Source organism: Podarcis liolepis (assembly GCF_965112155.1).
Source record: "Podarcis liolepis genome assembly, chromosome: 12".
In the NCBI taxonomy this organism is placed as follows: domain Eukaryota; kingdom Metazoa; phylum Chordata; class Lepidosauria; order Squamata; family Lacertidae; genus Podarcis; species Podarcis liolepis.
Window position 1 is genome coordinate 14,876,324 of NC_139563.1, and position 12,902 is coordinate 14,889,225.

Genomic DNA, 12,902 nt, shown 5'->3' on the forward strand with positions numbered 1-12,902 from the left:
TCATTTGTTGTACGCACGTCTATTAAAGTTTGCTTCACCCCAAAAGGATTATAGTTGCGGCCCACAGCCTTGCAACGCTGGAGTGCCTAGGTATAAGCCACTTTAATCCTAATTGACTAGGATTTTGCTGCATGCATGATTCATTTCTGAATCCATTCCTGCTGGTGATCACTACTTCTGGGTTTCCACAAGTGAAATCTTAAATGGGGAGGGGAACCTTCTGCATATTTTATATGTTTATGTTCAATGTTTGCCCTCTGGTTCAAGTGTTTATTCCTAAATAGTTTGCTTCTTTCATTGTTTTTAAGTTTACCAAAAGGAATTTAAAATCTCATCCAGTATGTGCACCAACCACTTAATTATACGAGGAGACGCACATTTCTACATGAGAATTGGCTGGTGGGGAAATCTACATCCATTGCATGACAGCGACAGGTTCCTTTGTGCCTCAGATAATCTCCCCCAAAGACACACATTAATATTCTGGCTTAATGATCAATACACACGACAGCGCCATGCATTGCTTGTACATTTCTACATACCCGGAGGTTGTGGCAAGTAGGCCCCAATTAATTTTGATCTCTTCTTTTCATAGCCCTTCTGTGTGATGTCACCTGCCAAGGAAAGAAAAGAGAAATCAATAAGAGCTTGAATGAAGACACAGCCTGCCTGCTTAAGTTGAGGTACCATACACTTTGCCACTGTTTGTCTTGATGATTGTAATGAACAAACAATTGAAAGCATATTACGTTCATTCTGCCTAGAAAAATCTAATTTACACTGGAGACATTTTTGGCAACTAAACACCCAGAGTAGTTTATACCGACGGGTGGAGATTCCAACAACCGAGAGGGTTGCATTGTCATTCAGATACTCTGCCACACAAAACTACATCAGCCTTCATTAAGTTAATCAACAGTGGATTATATAGAATGCTTGGGACGTAATGGCTGGCAGAAGACATTACCAATTAGCATTTCCTCAACTATTAATGGGATTCTTTAATCAGGCATGAAGGGCACACAAAAGATTTGGAACTGTTGGTGAACTATTTAAATGACAATATAAACATTTGGCTAAGCTTCCAAGCACTATTTCAAGACAAAATGCAAAGCAGAAGCACATCCTACTTCCCACGATCAAGCTATAAAAAGACAACATTTCTATCCCTTCAGCATTGCGGCTAGGATGAGCTTTCTGACAGGTAAAACGAAATGCACAAACCCTATGTGCTCAGCTGCATGAAGCTCACCCCCCCAAAAAAGAAGAAAAAGATTAGAACCTTAGGGTATTGCTCTGATAAATGGATTAAAATGTTTAAGCATAGGTCGCGACATGGATTTTAATTTCATTTTGGCAGTCTTTTCATTAAAGACAATTGCCCCAGTATAGGCCAATTCATATTCTGTTTTATTCTCAGGTCTGAATCTAGATGTGTGCTTCAGACCAGGGTCTCTTAATTCAGCTGCTAGAAGCTGGAGCCCGGAGGCCAGGGATGCAGTAAATAGAAGGGCAGACTCCTAGCATTTTCACCAGGACCGGCCAATCTAGAGGCGCTGCATTGGCTTCTGTTATCAGCAGCCAACATTGCACATTCCTGTTTCCTACCTCAGAGATTCCAGCCTCAGGACATAAGGTAGGTACTTCAAGCAACTAAGTCCCTTTGCTCAAGCGAGCAAATGAGACTTTTCATCCCACTGAAGTTTAAGCTGAAAATATTATTGGCATTCTCAGCAGTTGGCTGAGCTGACGTGATGGAAGACAACACCGCAAATGCTCAGAGGACCAAGAACTCGGCAAAGGAAAGCTTCACCGTCCAGGTTATTTATTTATTATAAGGTAAGGGATAGCTATCTGTCTGCCTGGACTTAAAACCTCATATAGGGTTTACTGAAAGGAAATCTATGTGGGATGGGCTGCATTGATGGGGATAAGGCCTTAGAGCATAAGAAGCCTAAGTGGCCAAGAGCCCAGAGCCACATAGCGGAAGGAAGTTGGGGGATATATATAAGAGCATCAGGGGAGGGAAGCATAGTTGAGAAAAGAAGGCCTGGTGGGAGGCAAGGGGTCATAGGGCTGCCAGGTGTAGGTCCTGGGTGGACTCTGGTGCTTTAGGAATTGAATAAAAGGGGGGATTCTACCACTATTGTTGCTTCCACATCCTTGCAACGTTTGGACTGGTAACAGTAAGGCGGTAGCAATGGCAAAGCCGCAACAGACTGAGATACTGAATTTAACAGTTATCACATCACATTGGGAAATAATATTTAGAGTCTTTGAGGGACAAGAGCAAATCACATCTGCTAAGATTTTTATTTTAAAATGCAGAGGGATGTCTGGATCGCAGGAAACCCGAATGACTTCTATTTTACTATGATATTGATTATAAATCGTTTTCTTGCCTGCTGAAGAGATTGAGTCTCTTCCCACAGGAGTAGCTTGGTGCAAGAAATACAGGAAGAAAGTGGATGATGCGCTGTGTCTTTAACACTTGTATGGCTGGTACAAATTAAATAGGGTAAGCCTTTTCTAGTCTAGAAATACCATTATGATGACATTATGTGTATCAGCTATCTTATTACTTGTGTGTGCCCCCCAGATTTACTTTTGGACCCTATACAGTACTTTAGCACAGCAGCTTGTAACATTCTGAAAGCCAAAGAGAATTTGCTAAGGGCGAACTAAAAAAGTTCATCGGATGAACTTGAACTGGTTTGTTTGGCAAAAGGATGAACTGGAACTAATTTCCTTTTTTCGATCTTCAACGAATTCCTTTTTAAAAATGAATTTTCCAAGCACTAATGAGACTACATGCAACAAAGCACATAAAGAGGACTGGAATTAACCTCCCCCAGAAGAATTAGAAAGCTGCTTTGTTTCCCCCATCTAGTTTAAATACTTCACTCAGTGACCCAGCCCCCTTTCTGTGGTCATATTCATCCCAGTGCTGTTGTTTCTTTAATTTAGGTTTCAAAAGGAAAATTCAGGCAGCAGGTGCTTAGGCGCTCATTAATACACAGTGCATGCAATGTGGCATTACAAAATACATTTTCTGAACTCCCCCCCTCGCCACCCCCATAGTGCACAGACAACTCTATCCAGCGTATTTTTGCAAGGTCTTGCTCAGAGATGTGTTTATTAAAAATATGTGCGCACACAAACAGGAAAGTGATATCCTGCTTTCATTTGAAGATGCTATTAAGGAAAACATTAACCGGACGCAGCATATGTTTCATCACACTTTTCTTTTCCTTTGCAGAATTATACTTCTGGCATATACCGAAACACAACCCGAAGAAGGGATGACAAGGAAATAAAACTAGTTATTGAAAGCAAGATCCTACATTTTGGTTTATCACTAACTGCAGAAGAATCGGGGAGGGTATAATCTATTCCCTGGCGGCCAGATATGGAGAATAAATGACCAATGGACAGCCTATTCCCATGGATAGTTAGGACTGCTTGCATGTAGAGAATAGTGCCACATGAATAAGCCCCTAGATCAGTAATTTCCAGGCTGATTGTTCCTCTGGGAAGCCTGCAAGGTGGACCCGGGAGCAACAGCACTCACCCCACTCTTAATTCCCAGCAAATGGTATACAGAGGCATATTGCCTCCAACCGTGGAGGTAGAACATCACAGTGAATAGCCTTCACATTTAACGTAACACAACCTTATTTCAGATAATACAAGGTATTTAATAGAATTAGTAGGAGGAACTATATATCAGCGAGAGAACACACTCTTCACATGAAGCAGAACCCCCTGCCATTTCTCCAGTTAAAAAAGGGGATCGGGTAGCAGGTGATGGGAAACACCTTTGACTGAAACCCCGAACATCTATTGCCGGTCAGAGTGGGCAACGGTAGTCTATCTAGATGGACAAAATAGTCTAACCTGTACAAAGGCAGTCTCTAACAGCAGGCAAATTCTACCTGTACGGCCAAAACATTTACTGCCAGAGAGTGAAAAATCAAATGCTTCCCCAAAAAATTCAAAAATAAAGTGAGTGCACCAGCTATCAGAAACCTGGGAAACAACACCCTAGAGTTGTCTCCAGTTTGAACCCAAACAATTCAGTTGCAATAAATCACACATATAGGAGCAGACTGGAGACAGAATTTTCCATTAGACCTGCAGGCAAGAATATGAATACTACACAAGGTTGCGGTGAAGATTCAGATACTTGGGCAAAATAATAATACCAGCACAACCCTTCTCGAAAACTGTATCCCAAGCTGTGGATATTATTGGTGATTGCCTTCCTCCTTCCCTCCCGAAGCCATTCTATCCTACAGATTCAAGTTCTTTACAGCTTGTTTGCTGCTGATGACTCAAATTCCCTGTCAGCATCTTGGCAAGAGAGATTCGAATGAAACAATGCTCCTCATAAACTGAGCGCTATGACTCACTGATTTCTCCCACTGATGATGCAGACAGTCTCTCTGTCTGCCCTTCCAAAAATACACAAGGAGACAAGGGGTTGCAGTTGGGAGGAAGCAAATCTGTGAAAGTGTTAAGGGGAGGAAAGGCATCAAAAGGAAACTTGATGCATTTTGTAGCCTAATGGAGACTCAAGCCAGGAGCAGAATAACTGAGAAGCAACATCCCACATGTCTAAAGGGGCTTTGGGCTAAGAGAACAGCCTCCCCTCCCGCCCGCCCCTTGGCAGACCAAGTGGGCACTTACAAAACCTAAATTCGCTCTCTGAATCCCAGCTTTTGGATTGGAAATGTGTGATCGAGTACCACAGCTCTCTTATCCAACACAGCATTATCTAATATTGTTTCAGTTCAGTAAAACTAATCCCATCTGTATTTACAAGAAAAATACTGGATTGAACAGTTCAGAGGAAATAATAGGATTTATACAGTACCGCTGTAGACATTAATGCATGCAACAACTTCTCTGAAATAGAGAATTTATTGTAGCTTCAAACTTTCTAAGGTTCTTCTTACCCACATTAGCCCAGTTTTATTCCCCAATGGTACTAACTTTTCTTCTTCTTTGCTACAAGCTAGTCAGATAATGGCTGCATTTTAGTAATAAGTGACTGTAATGACTGCATTTTTCAAATTTTGAAATGTATAATATGCTCAGATTTCGCCTAAGAGTATTAAAAAGGTTAAACATCTTTTACTGCTCTTTTGTTGCAACTACCTTCTAAAGAGGTCCTAAAAAGGATAGACAACTTTTACTGTTCACATTCCTTGGTAATGAAATCCAAAGAGCATTCCAGAAAATATTAAAATGCCTTTTGTATGTTAAGCCTGGTTACTGTATCCTCAAATCAGTAATCCACAACCTATTCTTCTGCACAAAATAAACTTACAGTGCACATACAACATCTTACAATTTCTTTTGAGAAATGAAACTAAAATAATACGTACAGCGGCCGATTTAGTTTATGCATATTTTTCTACTTCCTCTACCCTGAACCTCCCCACCCCTCTGGCCTCCCAAATTACTAACGTTTCTACTTACCTTTAAAGTTCAATCGCTGCAGCACATTTTGAGCACCTTGCCATGTTGTTAGTTTTTTAATGAAACTTTACTGAACTAAAGTCCAAAGATTATAAAGTAACACCTGAGCCATCCATCCCATTCTTGAGTCAAATTTTCTAATATTTTGACAGCCAGGTGGCGAGACTAAATTGCCGCCACCATGGCTGAAAGCCAGAGGTACAGATTTACTGCTCAAAATGTAAATATTCTATACGGGGAGCACTGTGTGGTCCCTTGGTCTTCTGAGAGCTTCCTAAGAAAGGAGCAGTTGCACCACACTGCTTTTATGGCCTGGATTACTGAAACGTAAACAGAGACTAGTTCAACAGGGAAGCTTTCCATTCTCAACGTTTATTTCGTTATTTGAAGCTCTAACGGACACTTTATGTAATGAAAGCAAATCATTTCCATTTTTGGAATTTTATGGCTATTAGGATCTCTGTTGAAATGTTGTTTTCTTTCCTTTATTGCTTTATAAGGCTGGTGGGTTATCTCTGAAGAGTATTTATATATATATTGCAGCTGTTTAAAGGTCCAAATCTGCTTTGATTGGCAGCATCAGCAACAGTAGTTTTGGTTTTTTTAATGTAGTGTGCCTACATATGGGCTGTATTCAGCTAGCCTTTACTCAGAGTACACCCACTGAAATCAATGGTCATGACTAGTTTAGGTATGTTGATTTCAATAGTTCTGCTCTGAGAAAAGCCTAGCTGAATACAACCAATTGTCTTGGAATATATATTCAAGGTAGGATTATGTGCAGCTTTAGATACAAGTTGATTTATCCTGTTATTGTGCCTTCCAGGTGCTTACCAATCCCTTTTTATTTTATTTTTGCAATCTCAGAAGATAGGAAAGGAGTTTTGCTGAGCTGCCGAGGAGCCACTATGGAAACACAGCAAGCCACCAAGTCAGAGTATGGTACTTGATACTACCTACTCTGATTTGCATCAACTCTAGTATCCTAAGCAGAGATCTTTCACGTTGCTTCCTTCCTCCTCCTTCAAAACAAATGAAAGCACAGCAACCAAGTGTTGTCTACTCTGACTGGTAGGATTCCTGAAGGTTCAAGTGAAGATCTTTGTTGGTCCTGCTACCTGAGATCCTTGTTGTTGTTGTCGTCTGGAATTGAACTTGGGGGCCCCTGATGGAAAGTACATATAATGGCACCTCAGGTTAAGTACTTAATTCGTTCCGGATGTCCGTTCTTAACCTGAAACTGTTCTTAACCTGAGGTGCCACTTTAGCTAATGGGGCCTCCTCCTGCTGCCGCCGCGCCGCCGGAGCACGATTTCTGTTCTCATCCTGAAGCAATGTTCTTAACCCAAGGTACTATTTCTGGGTTAGGGGAGTCTGTAACCTGAAGCATCTGTAACCTGAAGCGTATGTAACCTGAGGTACCACTGTACTGTATACCTTTCAGTTATAGCTGGTTGAATCACTCTGGCTTACAAATTGTGGAAGTCCCTTTCCCTGAAGAATTGCCGGAGCCCGGTTCTTAATATTCTTGGAAATATTATGGGTTTTATATTTGGGTCTTTTTGCTTGTTCCGTTTTAATCACTTATTTTCCACACGCACCAGTGCAGAACCCAATTTAACCCAGATACGTCAGCAAAGGAAAGAACAAAGGCCAGAAGCTTTAATTAATTAACTGGTATGAATGATTGATTAAAGTCTTAATCTCAGATTAACACTTGCTCCCTGATTAAAAGGCAGGGCTAGCAGCGAGCGAGTACTCCAGAATTTAAGTTCCTTGTAGCACAACCCTATGCATGCTTCTACAAAAATAAGGCCTACTGTGTTCAGTGGGACTGCTGATGTAGAGCCCGTTCCAAAACATATGAAAAATAAGGTTCAGGATCTATTTTACTTCTAATTTATACCTAATTTATATTTCAGTGTAAAAATGACAACAGCTTTCTTTCTTGTAAGAGCCTGCTTTATATAATCATCGTTACACAGTTCGGGGGATATGCACAAAGGGGCATGTATCTTTATTTCTGTTTTTAAAAAAGCCTACCTTTAAATAAAACATTTTAAACACAGCTAACAATGTATGTTTTAAATAACATTACCTGGCTCATCAAATGTATCAAATTTAGTACTAGAAGGGGATGGAATTCCACAACTAAGGCACCACCACTAAGCAGGCCCTATCAGTAACATATACCTAACTCAGAGACAGAGAACCTGTGGCACTCCAGATGTTTCCCATGGTTTGGGAACCTTTGCCCTAAACTGTTTAGGAAAGGGCACTTGAAGGCGCTCTGTCTCTTTACCTGTCTGCCTTCTAAGGTATTTAGTAAAGAGGAACAGGGCCTTATGCCAGAACCAAAACACCACACAAGAGCACATGCTTAGTTTCAATCCCAGCATCCCCGGACGTGACTAGGAAATACAGATGTTGCCAGTGTGGACTAGCTGGACCAATGATTCTGTACAAGGCAGCCTCTATTGTTCCTGTATGTTGTGTGACTCTTGACTTGTGCTGCCATCCATATTGACACGTTCCGGAAACTGTTCAATTCCACCATGGCTTTGCTTGAAAAAGAATGGGATCCCATTTTTCCTTCTGTTCTTCCTGAAACTGTTATTTTGTGGTGGTCCGTTAAATCGTTTTACGGTGTGCTGTGTTTTTTTAATGGCATTAAACACCTTGACGCTCCTGTTGTTGGGAGACACAATATGGGATATAAATATTTCACTAAGTACATACTTGCATAAATGGGTGGTGTACACACATCTGCTCTTGCATCGCCCAGCCAGCTTGCTCTGATATTTCCATTAAGCATGAGAGGCAGGGCTCTGCTTCAGCAAGAGGAAGGGTCTATGATTGAGAGCATGGGTAGGCAAACTACGGCCCAGGGGCCGGATCCGGCCCAATCGCCTTCTTAATCCGGCCTGCAGACGGTCCAGGAATCAGCATGTTTCTATATCAGTAGAATATGTCCTTTTATTTAAAATGCATCTCTGATTTATTTGTGGGGCCTGCCTGGTGTTTCTACATGAGTAGAATGTGTCCTTTTATTTAAAATGCATCTCTGGGTTATTTGTGGGACATAAGAATTCGTTCATTTTTTTATTTTTATTTTTCAAAATATAGTCCAGCCCTCCACAAGATCTGAGGGACAGCAGACCGGTCCCCTGCTGAAAAAGTTTGCTGACCCGATTAAGAGGGTTACGTTAGCACAAGTACTGAGAGATACCGAAAAAAGTGTATGTGTGTTTGTGTGTGTGTGTTATTTAATATATAATAAGTGTGTATATGGTTGTTGTTTTTTGTAAAGGTAAAGCACCCCTGGATGGTTAAGTCCAATCAAAGGACACTATGGGGTTGCGGCGCTCATCTCGTTTTCAGACCAAGGGAGCCAGCGTTTGTCCACAGACAGCTTTCAAGGTAATGTGGCCAGCATGACTAAACCGCTTCTGGCACAATGGAACACCGTGACGGAAACCAGAGCTCACAGAAATGCCATTTACCTTCCCGCCGCAGCGATACCTATTTATCTACTTGCACTGGTGTGCTTTCAAGCTGCTAGGTTGGCAGGAGCTGGTACAGAGCAACGGGAGCTCGCCCAGTCATGCAGATTCAAACCGCTGACCTTCTGATCAGCAAGCCCAAGAGGCTCCGTGGTTTAGACCACAGCACCACCTGCGTACGTCTGTGTATACAAACAAACACACACACACACACACACACACACACACACACACTATTATATAGTATTTATATAATAAAATAAAGAGAATGAAGTTGGGGGAAAGAACAGATTCAGGCATCAACATAGCTTTTTATTAATCTGCTAAATTCAAAATCAGAGCAGGCCCAATTATTCTTGCTTAATAAAGCAACAAAACCTGAAGTGATAATTAAGATACTGTACTGCAAACAAAGCAACAAGTGATCCACAGAACGGATTAGGCAAAAGCAAAACCAATTTCCTTTTTAAGAAAATAAATGAACATCAAACACGGTCTTGTAATTGCTTGCATGCAATCATCTCAGCACTGTACTTAAAGTTTTTCACACACACACACACAGTTAACCCCTATGCAGTTCCATGTTTGTATATATCTGACCGTGTCTGAAAATATCTAGCAGAGATTTCCTATTATTCACTCACAATCCAGCTGTTGTTTCTCAATAAGTTATGTTACAATGCAGTAAGACTTATGTTTTCCTAATACAGTTTATAGGTATATTTTGTTCCCTAACCTGCTTAGATCTGTTATGTTCTTGTTCCAGTTCCAAAGACAATTGCTGAAATTCCTGTTTTCAGAATGCTGCCAGGACAATAACAGGAAAACTCCTGTAACTTAATACTGATTTCCCTCTGCAGTAACGGCTATCTAAGTTTCATGACACACCGGATACTAAATGCTGTTTCTGTGGAATATTCAAATAAATTAGAATAACCAAAGTGGTAGGCTGCGAAATGCCATTTCAACACACTTTACAAACTTTACAAACTCTGGGTAGGCAAGTAGCCAAAGTACAGGCTGCTTTGACATGGAAGACATGTGAAGGTAAGCATGAAGATGATGCGTAGATTTTAGCACCAGACAAAGTACAAACTGATGATAAGCGCTGTTTCATCCTGTAAAGTAGGAAAAAACCCTGTGCTGTACACTAACATATACACAAAGTGCCTGGTGCTGGGTTGCCAGTGGCACACAATTTCTATAACCAACATTGGCTGCATAAACACAGAATGCTTGATCGTGGTTTGTTTTCCTGGTTAAGTGTTATGTTTGCATTGTTTTGTTCATGGTTTGTAACAGTTTAGAGTTGCATGCACAACCTGCTCCCTGTCCACTTTCCTCCTCTGCTGTGGTTGCGAAGAGCTAGGAAGCCTTTGCTTACTGACTGACTGAATCCTACACTTCCTCCCGAAGGAGTTTCCATTTTTAATGAACTGTTTGTCGTTCTGTCTGAACCAGGAACTACAGTTAAGACTTAACTATGGCTTATCTGAAAAGGCTACGATTGTAATCCATCATTTGAAGTTGGCTTAGTTCAAACCAACCGCAGTTTAAACTAAACACAACATATCCCAGTTTGAACATTGCAAACTACAGTAAGTTGAACATGGAAGCAAATGTTTCCAGTCTCCTCTGTGCCGCCATGCTGAATGGGTGCATGCGCATTAAACTACAGTTAAGTGTTGCGTCTTAACACAGGTCGGCCACAGTTAACCATCAAACTGGACAGGAAACCACAGCTTGAAACAGATTTTCAAACTGGTTTGTGCTAACTACCTTTAAGCATCACATGTGCACTAAGCAAACCATAGTTAAAAATGCTTCTCCTGTACAGACCAGGAGGAGTACCTTTTCTGTTGTGAAGCACCCTCCCCTTTTATACAAGGAAGCTGCCTGTTATACTTGGCTAATGGCAATTGCTTTTTTTAAAAAAGTTTTCTTGGGCCATTGATTACCATCTGTTTTGCCTTTGCTCTAGCTCTGTAATGCTGCTGTATTTCTTATTGTTTTTAATGTATTTTATTATTTTTTGATGGAAGTCAGTATAGAAATGCTTTAAACATAAATGTATAAATAAATCTAGCTATTTTAACAGGATATTCTCTACACTGTCCTGTATTTTTTGCTTATCTATACAGACATAAACAGGTTTACTGTTTCGAGCAAACTAGCATAACAGAATCAAAGATGCAAGTTTGGCAACTTTTTTGTGAAAATGATCAGAATATATGACTTCTTAGAAGAAGTTGAGTTGGTAAAAATGCTGGTTTGGTATTCGTCATACACTGTGTCTCTTATCTTATGTAACAGGTATGTTTGTTTCGTACAGAAATATAATCTAATTTGAAAGTAAAGTTTTCAAAGAAATCATTACTGGCTCTGCAGGTAATGAAAACCCAACCAACCCTCTCCCCGACACGTTGTGTTTTATGTCACCTATCTGCTAAATTATTTTTTGAATATTTAAAAGAAAATAGAAGTATTGCAGAATACTAAGCTGCAGGTGACCTACTTATCTTGCATTCTCTAATACAGGGTGGAGGATTTAGATACCTCCTTCCCAAATTACCTCCGTGGAAAATAAATAATATTTATTTATTTAAATAAATATTCAATATATTTGAAAGTCTTTGTCTTTAGGAATGCTGAAAGCCTTTACAGAATGCTGAAAGCTAGAGACACTGTCCCTACATAAGGCTTATTATTGTCAGTTATAATCCCAGTTGGCTTCTCTGTTAAAACAATTGTCATATGGCTTCCATGAAGGTTGTCAACCTGACTGCAGGTAGTAAAATCACTGATTGAGCAGGTAGAGTATTACCTGAAAAACCATCAAACTTAGAAGTCATAACCGACAGGGTTAATTAGGATTTAGTTAGCAAATACGCTCTATATTTCACAGTAAAAACTCGCCCCCTTTTCCTCCTTACAAAAGGACCATGCATCTTTCTAGCAGAAATGACTCTGCAACACTTTAACGCATCTGCTCTGCAAAAGAAACTCTGTCCCAGACAAGACCATCCTGCCTGACTGCAAGGGTGAAAGTTCACTCCAGCTGAGCTTCTCTCCCATGAAGCACTCCAGCAGAAAGGAAAACAAATTATCTTTCAATAAAATAACATAAAGAGAGCATGTGTAAGGTGATTTGTCAATGTCGCATATCTTAATCCCAACGGTCCCATTCTCATTATGGTTTCCATTGCTGGAAGAGCGACCTTGACACCCATTATGTGCTCTCATCTGCAGCTTAGCATGCTTGGCTGCCACCTGGGTCAATTATTCAAATGGCAAACCAATCAGAATCCAAGACACTTGCTCATGTATTGTTATTCTCCACATTACGCACACATAAATACTAATCTGATGCTTCCTGATAAGCCTGGTGTGCCTTTCCATAATGTTAAGTGCAGGCAATGCGTTTATAGAACCGACCTTTTTTTTTGCTCTTCAACCTCCTTCGCCCTCACAGTGGAAGAAGAAATAGGCTTGCCGTATTTCCCTAGGAGTCTGTAAGCTCCTCTCACAGTAATGCAAGAAACAGTGTTTATATGCTATGAGTTGTTGTCAGCTTCTATCAGGTGAGGAGAGAAAGATCCTGCCAACAAGACAAAGCTAGAGGAAAATTGCTGGCAGAGAACTTCAGCAAGCAAAGCCCCCTTACTGATCGGATCAGAGTGCAAGCCTGGCCCAGGAGCAAACGTGGAAAATGCAAGTTTCCATCAATGTCCTCTATTACAACAGTAGATAGGTAGCCGTGTTGGTCTGCCATAGTCAAAATAAAAAAATTCCTTCCAATAGCACCTTAAAGACCAACTAAGTTAGTTCTTGGTATGAGCTTTGGTATCTGAAGAAGTGTGCATGCACACGAAAGCTCATACCAAGAACTAACTTAGTTGGTCTTTAAGGTGCTAT

At 40.7% G+C, this 12,902-nt stretch overlaps 1 protein-coding gene across 7 annotated transcripts in view; it reads right to left on the reverse strand.

Moving 5' to 3' along the window:
- The window catches only part of DIP2C (disco interacting protein 2 homolog C), a 292,492-nt gene that overhangs the window by 125,295 nt on the left and 154,295 nt on the right, over positions 1–12,902 (reverse strand). For all 7 annotated transcript variants that reach the window (XM_083466596.1, XM_083466595.1, XM_083466591.1 and 4 more), the window contains one exon: positions 543–614. In XM_083466596.1, coding sequence (XP_083322722.1) covers positions 543–614 — 72 coding nt within the window. The remainder of the gene's footprint in view (positions 1–542; positions 615–12,902) is intronic.